This window comes from Bombyx mori, chromosome 13, assembly GCF_030269925.1.
Source record: "Bombyx mori chromosome 13, ASM3026992v2".
In the NCBI taxonomy this organism is placed as follows: Eukaryota; Metazoa; Arthropoda; class Insecta; order Lepidoptera; family Bombycidae; genus Bombyx; species Bombyx mori.
The window spans coordinates 6,437,841-6,460,265 of NC_085119.1; the positions used below are offsets into that span (position 1 = coordinate 6,437,841).

At 37.5% G+C, this 22,425-nt stretch overlaps 1 protein-coding gene across 2 annotated transcripts; it reads right to left on the minus strand.

Annotated features, from left to right (window-relative positions):
• Positions 1 to 645: 645 nt before the first annotated feature.
• Positions 646 to 16,933, minus strand: LOC101739269 (adenylate cyclase type 9). Of its 2 annotated transcripts, none has more exons than XM_062671760.1 (8): positions 16,713 to 16,933; positions 16,034 to 16,390; positions 14,889 to 15,895; positions 14,551 to 14,805; positions 13,990 to 14,343; positions 11,015 to 11,400; positions 9,026 to 9,229; positions 646 to 7,517 (listed from the first exon to the last, which is right to left on the minus strand). In XM_062671760.1, exons 2-8 carry the CDS (start codon positions 16,318 to 16,320, stop codon positions 5,703 to 5,705), a joined length of 4,308 nt encoding a protein of 1,435 aa, XP_062527744.1. In that variant the 5' UTR covers positions 16,321 to 16,390; positions 16,713 to 16,933; the 3' UTR covers positions 646 to 5,702. The 2 variants fall into 2 exon arrangements, with proteins under 2 accessions (XP_062527744.1, XP_012547340.2); XM_012691886.4 differs by having other exon boundaries at positions 9,026 to 9,250.
• Between the last annotated feature and the right edge of the window lie 5,492 nt (positions 16,934 to 22,425).

The window sequence follows — 22,425 nt, forward strand, 5'->3', positions numbered from 1 at the left end:
ACATTAATATTATGTAGTGGATTTTGTGTTATAATTTTAGTATATTGTCGAATTGTAAGAAAATAATGTGTGCTTACAATTAAGTTTTTCAGATGTGCAATGAATCGTGGCCTAAAGGATAAGGCGTCCGGTGCATTCATATCTAACGATGCACCGGTGTTCGAATCCCGCAGGCGGGCACCAATTTTTCTGATGAAATACCTACTTGACAGATGTTCACAATTGACTTCCACGTTGAAGGAATAACATCGTGTAATAAAAATCAAACCCGCAAAATTATAATTTGCGTAATTACTGGTGGTAGGACCTCTTGTGAGTCCATACGGATAGGTACTATCACCCTGCCTATTTCTGCCGTGAAGCAATAATGCGTTTCGGTTTGAAGGGCGGGGCAGCCGTTGTAACTATACTGAGACCTTAGAACTCATATCTGAAGCTGGGTGGCGGCATCTACGCTGTAGATGTCTATGAGCTCCGGTAACCACTTAACACCAGGTGGGCCATGAACTCGTCCAGCCACCTTAGCAATAAATAAAAACAGTATTATAAGTAAACTTCTAATCCTTTTCGACCATAGTCGAATAGATGTGTGAGAGAATAATATGTGAAAATTCTTTTAAAATGTGTATGGTAAATGAAAAAATGTTTTTAAACAAGTTATAGAATTTCTATTTTTAATGGACACAAAAACTGGCAAGGAATACAAATTTATTTGTAAAGCTCTTTTTGGTTCATAGCAATCCCAAAATAGTCAACAGTTTAAAAATCGTTTATTTCATCTAAGGCTGAACACTAATTACAGTCCGTACACCTCGTTACATGATTGTGGGTAATAAAAGAATACAATCTAGAACAATCTACGTAGACGCAACAATTTTTAGAATGCATTTTACAATAAAATCTTCCTGCATATATACATATTTTCAATCGATAATTACACCGCGGTTAATATCATTCTTTAGATCATTCTTGTCCTCTTACCAGTATCATTTTGTTCAATGTTTTCCATTTGTGTTTATTTTCTATTGTTTTTTTTTTTATGATTGAGGTTTTTCTGGTGGCCTGGAGGCCTTTCCAATTTCACAAGGACATGTTTCTATTGGCACAATAAAGCTATGGCCTCTTTTATAGGACTCATAGAAAAAATCTACTTTTCATTTCACAACAATAAAAAATGCATTCAAGATCATGTATTTTCATTCATCATTCATTCACATTCATTAAATTAAAATAGCGTAGCAATTAAATATTTAAATGTAGTAAACAAAACTAATAAAAATTATTAACCATAAAATGACTTATTACTTATCCTTCAATTGTCTATTTTCATGATTGATTATTACAAACGAAGCTATTAAGAGACCCATGTGGTCTATTTCACTACAACTCCGATACAACACAACGTAATAATAACTTAGATTATTTGTCCAAAATATACACAAAACATTCTTTGTTAGTAGCTCTTTTTATTCATGAATAACGTACAAAATCGGCTTTGTAGTTTAGAAAAAACAAGCAGCAAAACAAGAGTTAGGCAGCGATTCTACTTTACACTATTTAATGAGAAGATGTATGCTTAAATCAATCACAATCTGTACATAAATAGGTAAAAACAATTATGTGTAATTTTTCTTATCTGATTGGCAATCAATTTTTTTTTTGTTATCAGCGATTGAGGAGATTTGGTACCTATGCGTTAAAATGATTTGGAAAGTTAGCCTTTTTTAATGACTAATGTCATCACCAATTAAAAGAAAAAAAATACTTTAAGTAAATGAATTTTTAAATCTTGAAGTGTCAGCAACATTAATCGAATATCGATAACTGAAAGTATTCATAATAATATAAGTAGGATTCCGATATTAAAAGCATAGACAGTCAATATGTAAATTATGAAGGCCACGTTCAGATCTATTCTCTAATATTTTACGATCAATTTTATTGTTAGCATCCCTAAATGTTGCGTCTACGAAATCTAAACATACAAGTAGACATTGAAAACAAAAGTGACATGATATTAAATTTTAAGTATATTTAAAAAAAAAATTATGTAATACCAACCATAATTTAAAACTACTTTTACGATTTATTTCCAACGTTTCGCATACATAACAGTTTTAGTGGCCGTAAAAGTATTTTTAAAATAAAACGACTTGCGAAAACCGAAGAAAATACTATAGTGCAAAAATGTTGAAGTAAATAAGAAAAAAAAAATTTTTTAAGCTCTACATAAGTAGGTAAAAGTTTGTCACTTAAATTTAAACGTACGTTACGGTATAGAAGGTAACAAGCGCCACATTTTGTATTGCAACATTGATTAATTAATGCAGTAATTCATTTCATAAAAATACAATCCACCATTAAATCCTGTCTTGATTTGGCAATCCAAGGCCAACGGGCGTCAGTCTTGAACAAGATTTCTCCAACTCGACGCATAGCACACCCGCACAATGCAAACAAAACAAGGCTATTATTTTCATTCCCTTATCCCAAGCAGCCAGTTTAGCATACAGTCATATGCGCGAACGCCACACAATCTCAAAAAACATTCAGTCTTTTATAACTTCCCATTAAACGTCTAAATATCGATACAAAATGTGGCCTCATGCTATTGCTGTTTAATATAATTTAGTCACAAAAAAAACGATTGACTTTCAATATCAATTTATAGTATATATATCGCCAATATATATATATATCACATTTATATAAATACGTTTATGGAGAGATATACGAAGAGAGCAAGCAATTCACGAATTTTCTATTTGGTCCGAATTTCTGTGGTGCAATGCACGTAACAAAACCATTGCTCGATCCAAAAGTTTTTCAGTGTCGATAAAACACTTTCAAAAACTTTTAGATTACTAAAGATAAAAATCACACCTGTTTTAGCTCGTTACGGCCCACTGAGTTTCTCGCCGGATCTTCTCAGTGGGTCGCGTTTCCGATCCAGTGGTACATTCTGCGAAGCACTGCTCTTGCTAGGGCTAGTGTTAGCAACGCCTCCAAGTTAGAGCCCCGAGAGCCCACCTACACGTTAGGTTACACTGGCATAGCCTCTCAAGGCTACACAATTAGGTAGGAAAAAAAATATCTCGTTACGTCGGACTTCAAATGTGCCACCCTACTCGGTGTCGCCATGTCCATGATATCTTCGAACGAAATTTTAAAAACACTAAATAGCATAGGCAGCCTCTCGATTTAACTGACATTATTAAATATATAATTTGCATTTCGATCGCCAGCATGAGAGCGTATCTTCGTTTAATTTCACTTTTATAATTTTGCAACAACTGACTCTCTCGATTCATCAGCGTATGATTTTGTAAAAGTTCATTGTTGCAATATCTTTGCACCCAGAAGTGTTTTTGTTACGGCCACTTGCACACAGTCTTTTATTAATCAGCAGTTCATAGAACATTCCCTTCGACGATTACATAGAGGAAAATAGAACAAATCGAAGGCATATTATTTTTAAATACAATTGGAATGTATAGTGTTTAAGGCTTTCATCATAAGTTAGAAGTACGTCTACCGAATATAGAATTAAATTTCCGATGTATCTTGTAAATATTTATATCTGTATAAGATATATAAACATTTAAATATATACATATATATATTTAGAATTATTTCTGGCATCGCAGACATAGAATTGTTAGTATAAAATAGTCCCCGTAATTACACACTAAATGCGTTGCAAGTTTTTTGATTAACTAAAAATGTTTTGCAAATGTACTTACTTAAAGTAGACTCCGACTGAAGACAAATAAATATGTTTGATTTCGTTATGCAAAACGATCTCTATCTGTGCTAATATTGTACACGAGTGAGCAAACCGTATTTTATAGGGTATCGTAAATACATTCAAATTATTTTATCTGATGTGAGAAATTATCCCTGAAAACGAAGACAGTTCGCAATCTTATCGCACTGAGGATTCCTGACACTGTGACATTATCAAAGCACGATCAGCTAAATCTCGACTTTAGAGGCGTAACGTCGGATATTCTGGATTCAAACTTGTCTTATTTAGTTCTAATGTAATCTGTGTGATGGTCAGGTTTTTTTTTTTTTAATAATAATGACTTAAAATTATGGACTTCGATATTTCAAAAAAAGAACACAAAAACAATAAAGGAAACAATATTAAAGGGAGTGTTTAAAATAAAACATAAATCCGACTTTATGCGTCTAATGTCAAGGAACATTGCATTTTTAAAGCCGAAGTAATTCCTTACATTTCTTATATTAAAATACCAGAATATTTCGTTGAAACAGTCTTATACATAGGTACGAGTTGAAATATCATTTATCGACGTTAAAAAACATTAACAAAATATCTAATATGATCCCAAAAACAAAAAAAAACAATATTTTAAATCGAGTCTGTTCTTGTAATATTTATTTAACGACTGTGTTTGTTTAAGGTAGATTAAATTTTTATCCACTTTCCAATGTAGTTAGTCAACGGCAACGGCAACGGCAAAATATTCTTCTGTTTACGATTTCAATACATAGTAAAGAGTTTGCCGGTCGCATGTGATCATAGTTAAATGATATCAAGCAGAATAATTTTCCCTACAAATGACACTAGAGGTGAGGCACGCATGATCCACGTTCGGTCCACAATTTTTAATTACTTATCGCTTTTACGCCTATCTAAGCTGTATTGATTGCCCTTTGCCTCGTAACGAAATTGTTAGGGTTGCCATCACACAATATTTATTATGGGCAACTATATTTATATCTATATCTATATTATGGGCTACCGAATGCTAATATCAAAACAATCTGAGTAGTTATACTTATTTAAATTACATTTTTGTGAATTTTCAAATTACATTAATATATCAGAATATCTGGCTAATCGTTGTATTTTAGTGTATGTTCTGTGGTTTGATGTTCGTTTATATTGGCCCCGAATGACGTCACATAAAATGAAATTACGCTCGTCAGAGATTTATAAAATGAGTGCGGTAGTTTTATTAAATAAGATCTGTCCAGGGAACATATTTTTTATGGATCATCTTAGTATTAAGTCGTTTTTTTTAAATACAAATTTACATAACTTACGACACCCTATTATTGATAAAATATATTCTTAAAAAAAAAGCGACGATTCACCTATAAACTAAAAATATACAATATATTAGTACCATTTACTTACAAACTAAAACATTCAATAAATATAAACATCATTTAAGACCACACCGGTCATCAATGGTCACGTATTGTTTATTTACAAATATAAAAATTGCTTTTTATTGTAAAGAAGGTTACTACTAATTATCATGTAGTCTATGACAGTGATCAAAATTTTAAGAACTACCGTACATATTCGATTACATTTTCTAAAAGCGTTCTTGTCGTTCTTTCGTACGGCTTTCATATATTAAAAAGATCACGTCAAAAATTTGGAGACTAGAACACTGGTCACAGATATTTTGTTACAGGCAAGGAGATTTCACTAATCATTAAATCTATATATTTTAAAATTTTCAAGTTAATTCCGTAAACATCACTATATTTAAAAAGCTATATATTTCAACAACTAATTAATTTATCTATCCGCCTCGTATAGAACACAACGCGTACAATAATAAATATTTTTCATTTCTATAATTCGACTTCAGCATTTAAATTAAAATCACAGATTACTACGTTAACCTAGAGAAGTAGTATAGTACATTTTCATTAATCTACGTATCTTTTTTTCCTACGAGCAGGTATACATTCATGTCGTCCTTCCCTTTCACATAGACACTGCCTCTGGGCTCGAACTCGTACCTGGCGGACAGCACGGGAACGCAAGCTTCCCCGACTTGTATTCTCTGCGGCACCCCGGTCGAGTCCATTCTCGATGCAATATTCACTGCGTCACCCCATATATCGTAATACAGTTTCGTAGTTCCGATGACGCCAGCCGTGACGTCCCCAAAATTATACCCGATTCTTAATATGAAATCGAATTCGAATAAATCATGGTTAAAATTGTCGACCACTTTCTGCATTTCTAAAGCGAAATCCATGAGTTGATAGAGGTGGTCGTACGTGCCACGGGACGCGTGCCTCAGGTCGGGGTTGAGGCCGCTGGCCGCCATGAACGTACTGCCTATTGTTTTAATTTTCTCGACGTGCTGGAACTGTGGCCTCTCTAAAAGTTCATCGAAGTCGGCTATCAGTTCGTTGAGTATTCTCAGATACTCTTTACCTTTTAAATATGATTCGTCGTACATCTCGTTAAAATTAATTATACTCGCGAATATGATGGCTACGTCTTTGTGATTTTCCGAATATTTGGCGGTATTTTTGAGCTGATCGGCGACGTGCCGCGGTATTATATTGTGCAGTAGCCAGTCGGCCTGATTCCTCATATTCTGAACGCGCTGCTTGTCCCGATTCGCAACAACGTTGCTATAGAAACTGAGACGATAACTAATCTCGAACTCTCTATTCAGGAACCAAACGAGCATCAGTAAGAGAGTCACATCGAGATACAACTCGGTCAAGTGCAGCTTATGATGCATACCTTCGTAGTTCAGTGTATTATTGTTTTCCGAACGATCGGAAGTATTATCGTTAGGATAAAAATAATCTGTTAAATTTTGAGCTAAAAATTGAGGATACAATTTAATATCACCATCCAAATATTGAGTATTGACTTCGTGACAACCGAGAAATGTCACGAAGAGGAACACACCGGCGTAAAGAGTGACTAGAGTATTTTTCGCCAGCCAGTTCATCTGGGTAAAGTTGCAGAAATGCACGATGCTAATGCACAACAGATAAACATAGAAAGACTGTTCGCCGCGTAGAATCGGCAACGTTGTATTTTCACATGAAAAATTTATTAGAACTATTAAAATCGGTAAACTAATCATTAATCCTCCAGACAGATGCCAGGGATACCAATCGGATAATTTCCTGAATATCTTCAACGAATCGTGGAATGTTTCGGCGACCGAACGCGGATCGTGGTGGGTTTGCCATTTCAAATAGTGCCTATAAAAGCAGAGCGCTATAGCAACGAGCTCGATGACCGCGAAGAACGCAAACCAACCGACGATGCGCCACCAGTCGCTGCACGTGACGAACGCGGACGCGCTCACCGCCAGGAATATGAGCGCCGAGACGAGTATGTCGAGGGCAGTGTTGAACCTAGACGTGGTCAGGGTGGGGGGTAAGTCTTCGCAGTCGTCGCTCCGGTGGGCTTTATCTCTGTAATGCCTCTCCATTTCGTCGCTTTCGAAGCACAACGTGAACCTGTTGATCGGCGGCTGAACGAAATAGTTGATCCCGGACCGGGCGTTGTCCTGCACACACCGTATCAGTTGCAGGTCGGATTGTTTGCGCAGTTTCTGCAAGGACTGCACCTGTTGGTCGTTGAGGGGCGGCGGGAGCCTACTCTTTGAATGCAAATCGTTCAGGGACGACTGACTCGACGTGTAGTAACCAGAGACCCGATGTTGCAACATGTCGTTCTGGGAGTTCGCGATGTGGTTTAATGCGAATATCTGAAACATTGTATCTCGATTTTTAATAGCGAAAATCCAATGAACCTACCTAGCTGAGAGCCTTGAGAGGCTATATCAGCGTAACCTTAACTAGTAGGTGAGCTCACGGGGCTCAAACCTGACGACGTTGCGAACCCTAACAAGAGCCGTGCTTCGCAGAATCTACCACCGGATCGGAAACACGACCCACTGAGAAGATCCGGCGAGAAACTCAGTGGGCTGTGTCTGAGGGTTAATTTACTCGTCGAGCCCTTTGTCGCAAGCGACGGGTTCGACGAGGACGGTGACCGGTGCTTGTGGTATCTAACAGGACCGTTAGTGGATCGGGAGGATCCGGAATGACGTGTTTGGGGCGACGTCGACTGCTTTCCATTCTGTCCGCAGGATCGGGAATGCCAATAAACCGATAAACCAAGCTAAGTAATAAATATAAAGATATTTCTCATCGTTAATATCGTTGCAATGAACGCAAAAGTGGTTCGTAATGTTTATGTCGGTCTATTTGCAGTATTCGTCTGTTACATAGTAACACTAGTAGGTTCTTGTGCAATACGTCACGATAAAAACGATGACGTCACGTATCGGTTGTGCGATCATTTATAATGCGGTTTTATTACCGAATCATCGTTCGGTGTGAATCAACCTTAACCCCGTTTCTTGAATCGAAAGTTTAACACCGCACATGTAACTGAGCAAGGCGGCTACGGCCCGAATTATTTATGATCAGTGCACATAAGTTTAGAGGAGCGTGTTTACAGTACTAAACCATGTTTACGGCACGTTTCGATTACCTACGTTAAATCGCAGCGATTCCGCTCTGTTCCGGGAATATATTTATAAAAAAAAAAAAAAAAAGACAGTAAAAGTTTCTCCATAGTTTATTTACGTGATGTAAAGTTAGTCGAAATACATCAAAGCACGATTGACCGTGCCACGGTTGTAATATTCAAGATCAAATGCGAATTAGATCGTTTTAAGATCTTCTTAGTTCTTGCACGAGAGAAAATTGTTTGACTTTAGATTTAATGTTGCATTTTATGCCTTTAATGTTTTCAATTATTTTTTTAAGATTAATATGTAACGATGTGTTTGTTACAAAGTAACTAGGTATATTAACGCGTTGACTGCCGCGTAGGTCACCGGTGCCCTACGCGGCGCACTGAAGTAATAATGTTGATTTCTGTTACTAAACGACTGGATTGCCTAACTTTGCTTTCCTTTATTTGTTCATGTATGTTTTTAGTCTTTTAGGTTACTTAGAAATAGATTCATTCTCATTGTCTTCGGATTCATCTTTCCCAGAGTTTATTAGATATTATGGCGATTTAGAAAGAAAATCGAAAAAAGAAATCGAGATAATTACTTCAGTGCGACACGTAGGGTACCTTAGACCTAAATGGATGTCAACGTGTTAACGTGTTTTCTTTTATCAAAACATAATTAGTTCCGCATTTCTTAAGCGTTTATTATTCGATTCCAGTTCGGTTTTCACATAAAATCATAGATACCTGATGCTGTATGCTGGATCTTCGGCTGGTGCTTCTAATGCCGGAGTCTTTCCTACTGTTGACCGAAGGGCAGATGCTGATGACGTCATCGTGCGGACGTGACGGCTGCGGCGACGGCAGCGGGAGGTTCAACCGTCGGTCCTTTGGCCGGATCAAGTCGCACTGGGTCGTTATGGTCGAACTCCGAGCCCGGCAGACTGGGATCTGGTTCGTCAGAATCGTCACCTACCGTTATTCAGGCATTGTGGACTTTAAAGCGACTTCAATAGAGTTCACATTAATGTTCACGGGTTTAGGTATTAACTGGGTCGTTATGGTCGAGCTCCGAGCCCGGCAGACTGGGATCTGGTTCGTCAGAAACGTTACCTATCGTTATTCAGGCATCGTGGTCTTTAAAGCGACTTCAATAGAGTTCACATTAATGTTGACGGGTTTAGGTATTAATTTCCATGAAAAAAACCTATAAATAAGGACATCGTTAATATATCGAAGAAAAGCTATTTGGTTTAAGCGTCATTTTTGCAACTCTACAGGGAAGCCATTACAAGTTAAAAATTTTGGAAGAAAAATCAATGACAAAAAATCAAAAATCATGACATACAAAAATTTTCGGCTATTTGGATGGGGTAAACATAATCGAAGTTTCAACCCTCGATGTTATTATTCTACATTAAATAGAATATTTCTCTTTAAAACACCTAATATCGAGTCCCGTTAGAATTTTGTACCTGATATTCCGAATTACGAACATAACAAGCATACATTATCACATTACCCCAAGAATTAGCACTGAATCCAATCATAATAGTATATTTGGTGGCAATTATGTTATCAAGCTGCGTTGATAGCATTTCAACGACACATTAATCGTTTCTCGATTACTCACCACCTAATCATTACGTGGCTACGGGGAAATCACTACATAATGACACGAAGCTTGCATCATAATATTATGATAATATTTGCAAATTCAACAGTGTCAAAACAAATATAACATTTACATTACGCGATACATTTTCCGTAACGAAGTTACAATAATTGTAATACGACCACGCAAAACGAACTGGACCGGAAAGGCGTCGATTCGCTTTTAAGGGCCCTTTTATCATTACCATCATAATGCAGGATTATGTAGTCGCGTCTTTACACAAATGTATCAGACACGAGAAAAACAGGTTTATTTGACAAGGCGACGGTGAGATAACGAACAATGCTCATTAAAATATATTTATAGTCGACGTGCCAGTTCGGTCTTGTATAATCACCGCAACCCGCCCGAGATGTTCCGTTAAAGGCAACGTTGCGTAATCACCAACACACGATACAGTTCAGAGTCAAGGACGTGTGATCAGAAAAAAATTGTATCTTCTGTCAGTAATCAGTTGTATTTATACTAATATATAAATCTACAGTGGTTTTTACGGATGTTCCGTTATAACTACTGGACTGTGCATCCGATTGACTTGAAACTTGGTATCCATGTAGAAAATGCATGTACTTAATGGATAGGCTTATGAATATTTATATGAGTATTGAACTCTCTACACCAGTTGTGGGGGCGCGCGGCGTTAATGATCAGGATCGTTGTGAGGGCGCTAATGTTCAAAAACGATAAATTTAAAATTTCCGCTTTTATCAACTTATTATTGATTATTATTATTATCATGTACTTTAATTACTATTATTATTAATTTTAATAAATTAAACTACGAAATTCGTATTTTTCTGTAGCATTAAAACTTTGTTTATTTAAAAGAAGAAAAAATAGTTCATTTATTAATTAAAGAAAAGATTGATTTAAGACGGGAAGAGAAAGTTAAATTTTATTTTATTTTAAAGAAACTGTAACAATGACAATAAAGAATTATGTTCATTTTAAATGTCCAGCGAAGCGGGCGGGTACAACTAGTCATCAATAAAGGCACCAATAGATAATGCTGTTGACTGTGAAAATGAAATTTAAATACATAGAAATACAGGTTAAATTACCTCAATGGCATTTTGCCGACTGTGCTGTGACCGATAACTGCTGCTCCTAGCAAAGGGGGACATGTTGCTTCGGGATTGGCTTAAATACGATCTGATATCAATTATTTCCCGGTCAAAGGATGACGTCTCGTTGATTTGTGGTATATTTAATTTACTGCTGCTCTGAAGAGGCCTCTTATTATCCTGAGATTCTATTACGATAGGCACTTGCTGGTAACCGTTGCTAGACTGGACACAGACAGACACGTCCCCTCTCTCGAGTAAATGTATAGTTTTATCGCTTGCGTCTTCTTTCTTAATACCGTGCAGAGGCGTATCAGAGTGCTTCCTCAAAAATCTTGGCACTTTCCAATTCTTTAACTTGTTCGTGTATTTTCCGTAGCTCCCTAAAAATATGTACATTTGTTAAACTTATACGGTTTAATTGTAGTACATTACGCGCGTATTATTAAGCACTAGATAATGACAAATTGTATTTTTTAGTAATTATATTTCAATACGAACTACACATCGATTAAATGATGAAAATATGAATAATATATTTCGATCTTACCGACAGAATAAATAAATAAAACAGCTGGTTAAAGAAAAAATCAAAATTATCGATAAAGTTGATCATTGAAAACACGAACAAAACAACATTTTCTGAAAATAAATCGTAGCTAGATCGATTTATCGCCCCCGAAATCCTCTGTATACTAAACTTTATGAAAATCATTGGAACCGTTTCCGAGATTCAGATTGTATGTATATGTATTTATAACAAGAATTGCTCGTTTAAAGATATAAGGTAAATCGCGAGAATAAGGTATTATAAGTATAATATTGAGCGAACGAATTATTTGGATAATGTGCGTAATGTATTTTATTATACTAAAAAGGCCTGAGCCTCTTCGGACGTCATTTTTTCGTTCACCCACACTCCGACCAATCTTTTGACCACATTTAGATGCTGTAATTAATTATAACTAGTGATCCTGCAGTAGTCGAAATTCGACTATAATTCATTGAAAATATTAGTTTAAACATTATCATGGTTCTATTGTCAAAGACTTACTATACTTCTACAATCACAGATTTCGCCAAAATTACACTTTAGACAAATAATATTAAAGATAAACAATATTAACCTATTCTCAATTTGACCACAGACTTTACGCAATAACAAAAGTTTGACAATAAACGAAGAGTATATAATTATATGCGTGTGTGTCAAATACATGGTAGTGTGTGTAATTTTTTTTTATGGATTTAATGTATTATAATTTCATACTCCTCCGTCCGGGAAATTCCCTAAAAAGGGGTATAAAGTTTTTGCTTTACGTAAATATATAGATTTCAGTAAATTTGCGGACGTTCTTTCGACCCACGTGATTTTACGTGTTTACAGGAGTCAATGGTATTCTAATCTAATATGAGACATGAACTTGAAATTTCAAATTTATTATTCAACACTTCCTTCATGTTTATGGCTTCCACGAACGAATAAACATCGTGTAATAAAAACCAAACCAGCGAAATGTATACGTTACTGGCGATGCACCGAATTGTGAACGAATACGAGTAGGTACCGAGAAACAGTCTAGAATTTTCTTTTTTATCACGCACGTACATTGTAGAACTACGAACCTCCTGTTTTTTTGTGGCTGCCGGGTCTTTCTAGTTAGGAAGGAACTGGGCGGAACTGTCATTAAACAATACGATGTTTTCGATCTCATGTCCGAAAGTAGGGGCGCTGTTTTATTAGTTATATCCATAGACGCCGGTAAGCAATTACAAGTAAACATAAATAAAAACACTATTACTGTTTAACTAAATAGATTCTACCTTATCTACGTGGTAAAACGCGTTGTACTAAATTCACCGAACGTGTAGGCGAACTCACGGGCTTAGCTTAGAGAATTTGTTAACACTAGCTCTGGTGATGGCAGGGCTTCGCAGAATCTACCACCGGATCGGAATGGCGACCCACTGAAACCCATTAAGAAACTCAATGGGCTTTATCTACGGGCCAAGCTTTACAGTTCGAGAACCCTATTATTTTAAATGAACGGTCACATGTAATTGTTGTCAATGGTGAGGTCCTTTATATTCATCAGACAGAAACAAAACGAATTTTTAGAGAAAAATTTCTGTTATACATCCACCATCAAAATGATTTTTATTTGCCGACCGACAAATTTATTTAGCGCCAATATTATAATTTGCTGCTCTAAATCGAACTAATGTTCTCGCTAATTGGACAAAAACGATTGTAACGTTATCATCGGCGCTATGCTATGTGCTACTATGTTTGTTTCAATTTTACAACCGACGCGGCGCCGTAAAACGATTTTCCTGAAGAGATAAATTTCATAAAAATGTCCGAACGTGACTGATGGGATCTATAGTTAGAATTTTTGAATGTAATAACACAGATCTTGCTTCTTATTAAAGCGAGTACACTAGCCTATTTACAAGGGATGGATTTGAATACCTTACATTCATACAATATTACATAATCCGCTTTATAACATTTAATCGACGATAAATCTCATTTCGACGAATAAACCTTTGATGACCACAATATACAGTGAATACTAGAATTAAATTTGTAAGCATGCAAAAATAAACAGGACTAATAATTACATTCATAGGATAAATATTTAACAGCAATAATCAGCAATAAATATTTTTATTGCTGCTGCACCTAGTAATCAGCTTACACAGTTCTCTTGAAAATAGCATGAAAATATCTTGAATTAACGATATGGTTATCAATGAGACATGTCATGCACATTAATTAACTTGGGAGCATCACCTTCACGAGCGGACACTTGCAATCTTATCAGGTACTTGTCTCAGCATTCTGATTGCAAAGACTTTCTACGCTATTCAACAATTAATCAAATCATTGTTAAGCCAACGGTAGCGTATGTAAATATTTTGACAACAACGACGACTCTCTCTTTCTAGCATTGTAAATTTGTACTCACCTACAGAAGTTGGACTTTTCGATGAGCTATCTGTCCTTTCGGTGAGGCCTTTGTCTCTGTTGTCGTCTAACTCAGTATCCGAATCTAATATACTCGGCAATGAGCTTGCTTTAGCACGAAAATTGAAAGGTGTCGGCGAAAGGAAGTTATTGGAGTTTGGCTTCCTTAAATTTAATTTGTCCTCGGTTTTCGGAGTAAGTGGTGCCGTGAAGTAGTTGGAGGACAGAGCGGACTGAGGTGAGGCCGCCGGAGATATAATCAGACGTAAGTTTACAGGATTCGATGGGGTTAGACATTGCTCACGATCGTACGGGCAAAATACTTGTCGACCTTCAATAAAGTATGTCTTATGACCTGGACAAAACAATATAGTTCCTTTGTTAGTTTTTAATTATTTGCGTTAAATACCAAATAAAATTACTTCAGGATCTTATATATAGATTAAATAATAAGGTCAAAACGTTTTTAATTAAGAAGCCTTAGAAATTAATTTCAGTAACTAAACTATAAATCTGTTATTGCTGTTAAGTTTTTTTAAGAATTGTTATAAATTATGCTCACCAAACACTTCTTCTCCTTCTTCTAATATATAAGATCCACCCAGAAACTGACTTGTCTCTTCAGATATATGAACACGTCCTGGTTTTCCTGATGACTCCATTTTATTGGCAAATGTGACATCATTACTCCAGACATCAAATTTAAATCTTCGTGTTCCTACAATACCGCACAAAACAGTTCCTGTGTGAACTCCAACTCTCATGTTGATTCCCTCCCCGCGCTCTCTATCAAACTCTTGTATGGCTTCAATCATACCTGCCGTAACCAAACGAAAATGAATAATAAAGTAAAAAATTTAAAGTAAGTTTGTTTTTTACACAGTTTGGTAAGTGACTCACCTAGCCCCATTTCAACACAGCAAGTTGCATGATCGGGTCTTGGTTCAGGACAACCAGAAACACAGTAATAACAATCTCCTAGAGTAGAAATCTTTTCACATCCATGTATTTGACACAACTCATCAAACTTTTCAAACAAGTCATTCAAAATGTTTACTAATTCTTCAGCACCTTTTTTACTTGACATTCTTGTGAAACCAACAATATCAGCAAATAAAATGCTGACATTGTCCATACAGCTCATGTTGAATGGTCTAAATAATGATTTAATGTCTGATCCTGGATTTGATATCCTACTATTAAGTGGATTGTGGTAAGTTTTCACATTAGTATCAGCTTCTGTCACTTGTTCATTCATCAAATTACTGGCTAATTTCGGTGGCATAACTGAATGAATCATCTTCTCTTTCAATTGCTTTTCCATTTCAAGTTGTCTTCTGACTAATAAACTCTGTCCCACTTTCATAAAGGTACCTCTCATTCGCACAAAGGTCATCAGATAAATATGCACGCCAATGATGTGTACACAAAGTTGTAGTAAAATCCTTACAAACATTCCAGAAGCTTGCCATTCTTGTTCTGACAGATGCAACACAATGTTGAGCACCTCAAATACTATAGAATATATTATTCCCAAAATAACACAGGCATACAATGGCAATGGGGTCAGTGTATATATAATCAGCAGTATTTCAATGCACATTGTAAAATGTCCTGATTGGCTAATATCTGCAGCCTGATAAAAGCTAGTTTCAAGTTGTGTCGTCAAAGTCACCAATGATAAACTAAGGGTACATAAAGCTAATGCCATAACCAGAGACAACTTGAACGTGTACACTTTATAGAAATTCGTAAAGGTAACCAAGAGCATTATGCAAGTTATCAATAGGACTCCAGCAAACAGGGAACACAAAAATGGCCATTTTACTGTCACATCATTCAAGCCAAGGACCACAAAGTAGACAAACCATGATATAGAAAATATTAAAATGTATAAAAGTGCAAATCTGAAAAAGGAAAGACATCAATAGATAGTATTCTGTACAAGATGAATTCACATTTACATAATACTGAATATTTTTTACAACATCAATACATACATGCAGGAAAGCTTAATGAGATAGATTTGATATGAAAGTACTTACCTAAATCTTAATCTTATTTGTCTAAAGGAACTACTTCTATATTGGCCTTCAAGAATTTCTGAATCAAATCTAGGATTCCACCATGTGCCTGGGGCAGCTCTTTCGAAAGCAATAGGTATAGTAAGGCCACAACAGTTGGTGGTTGAGTTATTACGAGCCAGGTATGCTTGTACATGAGGAGCCATTCTGATTTGGGCATCTTCACCCTCAGAGCATTCAGGGTCATGTTTACTTTCAAACTGCTGCGACCCACCACTGCAGCTGACACACCCACTCGGTGCACTCATTGTTATCTTTTTAACATTATTTTATTCAAATCCATTCTCTTAAGCCTTTGGTGTTTCCAAACTTCTGGTTCTGTATGTTACAAATAATGATCTATCATTTATTTCAAGTCATTAGACATGAGCAATTTGGTGTGGCTATTTAAAAAAAAAACTTCACCGTTCTCGTCCAATCTTAACCAAAGAACATATCAGAAATAGTTTTCTGTGTACATTTTTTTTTAAATGTTTTCAGTTTTATTCTTTATGAAGCATTAATATTCTAACATATCTCTAACATTTTTAATAGTTATTCTAAAATAATAAGTTGGTAACCTTTTTTTATAAAATCACTGGTATATGTATGAACATTTCTATGTAAAATTAATTTGTTTGGAATTAAAGAAAAAACTTACAAATTCATTCTCGACTTATTGATCGCCAAGGTTAAACTGCACATATATTATTAGAATTAAAGCTATGTTTTACTTGCATTTCTCGTAATTATGTGAAATCTAAAAAATATATTACATGAGCAGAAGACACAATAGAATATCACAAAAGGACAAGAATATTTCTAGGCGATAGTGCCTACTACACATACAATTCATACAACAGTGTCAGAAACTATAGTGCAGCAATCTAAAATCGTTTTATTTAACAATCGATTTCCAGGGAAACAGATCGATTTTAATCATTTATTATTATTCATTTATATTCTGTTTTTTTAAATCGAAATCAATTAATTGTTTGTGCCAGTCCATCTATCTCAGACAATAGAAAATTGAGACAATATTTTCCAAATTAAAAGAATACCACAATATACATAGTTAAAACGATCAAAAATAATGAACGGAGTCGAATACGTACAATTACGCTCTATGTTTCGTTTTGCGCCTTGATTAATTGGTCCCTATGTGTTACTATTGATTTAATTCGATTCGGATTAGGCATCCTCTTCCATAAGCCCTATAAGTGGCTGATGGCTAGTATAAGCCATCAGCCACTGGCAGTTTGCATAGAAGAAATTTTCAATTTTTTGTTGTCCTGTCAATTTCGTGAAGCACACAGTATTTATATAAATACAACACGCACTTGTATACAAAATTGATTGACAATAGCACTGGCTGGTATCAAAATTAATTGGCTGTTAATAAAACTTCAAATGAGATGACGTAGGCGTCATGTAATGTGGAGATACCCTTAGTCGTGTACTTGAATATTTATACAAGTACAATATACCCTCATGCGTAGACCAGACATGTGACTACCAAATTTTATAAATCATATTTACGATTTGCCATCAAGCTGCAATAGCCTCGTATGAAAATTAAGTCAAGGAACCATAAAGTAAAACTTAAAGTGTTAAATAATGATTATGTCTGTATTTATTGTTTGTATTCTGGGGGTTGGAAAATCTGAAGGAAAATCAGATACCAATTTTCTTAGAACAGTTTTAGGTGCTCGATTTAACAAATTATTACAGTTTGAAAATCGATTTTAGTTTCAAATTATTTTGTCGTACATCACTTCATAGGTACCTACGTACTTTTGAGCAGTGTCAAATCCGAACTATTACGTACCTACCTACCTACTTGAATGTATGTAGGTGCCTATTTGAACTATTTAATAAAATAAGAAAGTAAGTATATGTAAGCTTGAGGGTAGACATTATCTTGTTGAACACCAAGTAAAACGATGTCACTATTTGATTCCTGATTTAATCAACAATATGTTATCTTAACAATTCACTTTAACACTTGTCCAACTTTAACCAGTACGTAACAGTCACTGAATCACACAACGTAACGAGGATATAGTAAGTGCACCAGGCAAGCGCAGTCCAACGAATGTTCATTGCAAGGCACGTTCCGCCTTTTTATACTAGCCGGCGCAGCTGGCTTATGAGTCACTTCTGTTGCAGCTGTTGTTTACGAGTCGAACGACACGGCCGGCGCACCTGGCTTGTGTGAGTCACTCCTATTGCACGTGCTAAACAAATATCGTTAACGCCGTCACGGCCATACTGACGTGCGCTCGTCCTCGTGCGCGCATTCTTATGGTATGTCTGTGAACAACAAATGTGTTCGTTCATCCTGACATTAACGGATGCAACTTAAAACGTGGTCTATGATATTAACAATCTAGTACGGTTCGGTTCGCATAATTCTTCAGAAAATCCTATACTGGCTATAAATAACCTTCAGACTGCTTACATACCTGAGCCAGTTCATTTAAAACTCTTCAGGTATGTAAGTATGTCCCTTTTAACTTAGACCGGAATTGTTATCCCTTCAGTTTTTCGAACTGGACCGGATGATGCTAGACCGAATCGCAATCCCTGTAGCTAATTGTTGTGGCTAATCTGGATGAAAATCCCTATAGCCAAGCCATTGGACCGGACAGACCCTTCAATGACTTCTCACTTTTTTTTTTTTTTTTCTCTTTTTTTTTTTTTGCTAGTCCGGATTAACATCTCTCTAGCCACATACAATTCTCCTCTTTTTTTTTTAATCTGCGTGTACGGTAGCGTTTGTTAAAACATTTCTTAAACCAGAACATTTATACGGAATTTCTTCAGAAATAGTGCGAGACCGACCATCGTTTTTACATTTCCAACACCTGCACCTGAGGTGCCTGAGCTTACAGACATTGTATCACTACCCGCAGACTATGTTTGCTGTATCGCTATTTGCGGACAAAAATGTAGCTTCTATTGTCAGTGATAGAGTCGTCATCATTAAGATCAGTTTCATGAACAAGATTACTTAACCCATCTGTGTACGCCGTCACGTCATCGTCACTATAATTTTCAGAAATTTCTACTAGGCCTGACGGGCCTCGAGGTACTTCGCGTAAGTTTTCATGGAGAACTTTGTACACTAGAACCATTTACACGTCTCAACTTATACCTATCGTTTTCCAAAACTGCAGATGATTGAAAGATTACTGGTGGCCCGGAGGCCTTTCCCGCTTCACCAGGACGGGTGGGCGAGCAAAGGCTCAGCCAAGAGGGGTGGGATTTGCTAACAACTGCCCGAGCGCCTCCGCAGGAGACCTAACAACTCAAGAGCAATCGCTTCGCGAATGAATCTACTACCGGATCGGAATCGCGACCCACTGAGAAGATCCGGCGAGAAACTCAGTGGGCTGATGCATGGGTTAGGTTGCACGTGGACCTCTTTGTCGAGTTCGACGAGTACAATTACTGGGGTTCCTCAGCCTGCTCCTAGTGTTAGAGCTGAAGGTATCTAATGCAAGAGTTATTGGATCTGATGGATCCGTAAGGACGTGTCTAGGGTGACTACGGTGACTTGTTCATGAAACCGCTTACCATTGAATAAATTACTATGGCTTTGTTTTATAAGACTACATTCTGACCCTGAATGGAACATAAAGGGGGAGCCAAAACCACTTATCTGTAACACACTGAAGCTCTGGAACACACGTTGACGTCTCTGGTTGGACCTGCCACAGCACCTGGAGCAGTGTCGTTTTTCTTCTTGTAGCGCATGGAACACCCAGAAGCTACATGGCTCGCATCACCGCACACGTAACAGCCGATTTGCAGGCGAGAGCCGGGCGCCCCCGGATGAGGAGGTTGTTCAGGTTTTGCAGGCTGTATTTTTGTGAGGCAAGTAGCAGCTCGAGCCTTAAGCGAATGTGTGAGAGTCAAAATTAAATCGACACCATCCAATACTTCAACTACTTTAAACGGCCCTTTAAACTTCGTATCTAATTTCGTTTGATTATGCTCTTCGTATTAATGTGTGGACGAGCTCACAGCCCACCTTGTGTTAAGTGGTTACTGGAACCCATAGACATCCACAGCGTAAATGCACCACACACCTTGAGATAGAAGTTCTAAGGTCTCAGTATAGTTACAACCGCTGCCCCACCCTTCAAACCGAAATACACCACTGCTTCACGGCAGAAATAGGCAGGGTGATGGTACCCGTGCGGTCGATGGCACTATACGGAGCACCCGTCTGGTGCCACGTCCTTACCCACGAGAACGTCGCCGCGCTGCGACGCCGGCAGCGCGCGATCGCAGTCAGAGTTATTCAATGATACCTCACAGTCTCCTACGAGGCGGCGCGCCCTAGCGCAAGTGCAGCCGGAGCGCGGGGGCTCCAATCTCGGCAGTCCGTGCTGGAGGCGTGGTCTCGTCGTTTGACGGACCCGTCGGCCGGCCTCCGTACCGTCGAGGCGATCTGCCCGGTTCTCGCGGACTGGGTGGGCCGCGACCGCGGAAGTCTCACCTCCGGCTACCTGTGCAGACTCACAAGACATTTTACCACCATGCAAACTTCTTACCGCAACAAATCTTACCAGCCACCACGCAAACTACAATTTTACGGGTTCCACCTCTCTTACACGATGTTACTCCCACACAGAGGAAGCCAACCGCGAACACTTGTCAAGCACGCACAAGCACGCACTTCACCGGAAAAACCTGCATCCGCCAGCGGAACCCGAACACCGCCGCATCGCCAGACACGAACGCACCGGACGTCTTATCTTACAGGTCACGACGACTTCAGATGTGTCAATTTTTCTTCCCCACGGAAACTTGCTTGCTTTCTTGTTTGCTTGCTTGCTGGAGCCCGAAGTCATCGAACGTGTAGTGTTATTGGTATTGAATCGAGTAGATTCTAAAATTTCAGCGACAATTCACAGTCTCATGTCCTGGTTTACTGTACTAGTGCCATGTAACTCTAGCAGTAGTCATTGGCTTAAAAACGATTCGTGTCGGAACTACCCACTCGTCATGACAGATCCATTATTGCGATCGAAGTTTCACTTGAGATTTGCACTTGCCTTAATTTCTTGCAATAGCTTGTTACGTGTTTTATTTCCGTTAGTAAATGCCATGTGATGAAGTCGACAGTCAAACTGGGCAACATGAGCCAGAACGTAAGATGTGACGATTTCTTCGTGGCTCAGATCTTCCATCGAGGTAACAGAGACGTTATTACACGACTTACGTATGCTGCATTCACGCTCTTGTGGCGTACCACTACTAGTATTCTGATCTGCATCATGTTTTTTTGCTGTACTTCGAACATGTTCAAACACGTCACGCCAGTGAGAGTAGAGTCCTGATCCCACTTCTGATGTAAGCTTGAGGGTAGACATTATCTTGTTGAACACCAAGTAAAACGATGTCACTATTTGATTCCTGATTTAATCAACAATATGTTATCTTAACAATTCACTTTAACACTTGTCCAACTTTAACCAGTACGTAACAGTCACTGAATCACACAACGTAACGAGGATATAGTAAGTGCACCAGGCAAGCGCAGTCCAACGAATGTTCATTGCAAGGCACGTTCCGCCTTTTTATACTAGTCGGCGCAGCTGGCTTATGAGTCACTTCTGTTGCAGCTGTTGTTTACGAGTCGAACGACACGGCCGGCGCACCTGGCTTGTGTGAGTCACTCCTATTGCACGTGCTAAACAAATATCGTTAACGCCGTCATATACTTATTACTTGTTAGTGACAGTGATTTAAACATAGATTTTTAAGTATGTTTAAACCACATTATTATTAAAATATTGCTGTGGGTACATACATACATTTTTTAAATCTTTTATTCATGTAGATCCCACCGTAAAATGTGGTAAAATGTATTGTGTCTAGTGTATCTCGCCTTGACCAGCATAGATTTAATAATAAACTTATATACAAACTTACATTAAAAATGTCACTGCCTGAATAAATAAATAATTAGTCAGAGATAAACAATCTATTCTAGTATTGTCATTTATAATATTTTATACCTACATAAAAAAATAAAGCTCGAGAGCTACCTATGTAATCGTCGAATTTCAAGATTACTTTGAGTGCGAAAGGCAAACACTTCATATTCGCGTTTCTTAAGCACTTGCATTTAGCAATGACAAGTACCTAAGCTGATGGTCTTGAAAGACCATTTCAGCATAACCGGGCGAGTAGGTGAGCTCACGGGGCTCAAACCTGACGTTGTTGCTAACACGAACCTATCAAGAGCCGTGCTTCGCAGAATCTACCACTGGATCTGAAACGGGACCCACTGAGAAGATCCGGCGGGAAACTCAGTGGGCTGTGTCTGTGGGTTAATTTACTCGCCAAGTCATTCGTCG

What these genes read in the sequence shown, in the direction of transcription:
- LOC101739269 (XM_012691886.4), bottom strand. Translation starts at nt 16,320, where the DNA reads ATGAGTGCACCGAGTGGGTGTGTCAGCTGCAGTGGTGGGTCGCAGCAG. An exon ending in GAAAAGTCCAACTTCTGTAG is followed by an intron (nt 11,401 to 13,989) that starts GTGAGTACAAAT and finishes ACATATTTTTAG; the next exon opens with GGAGCTACGGAAAATACACG. An exon ending in GATCCAGCATACAGCATCAG is followed by an intron (nt 7,518 to 9,025) that starts GTATCTATGATT and finishes ACAATGTTTCAG; the next exon opens with ATATTCGCATTAAACCACAT.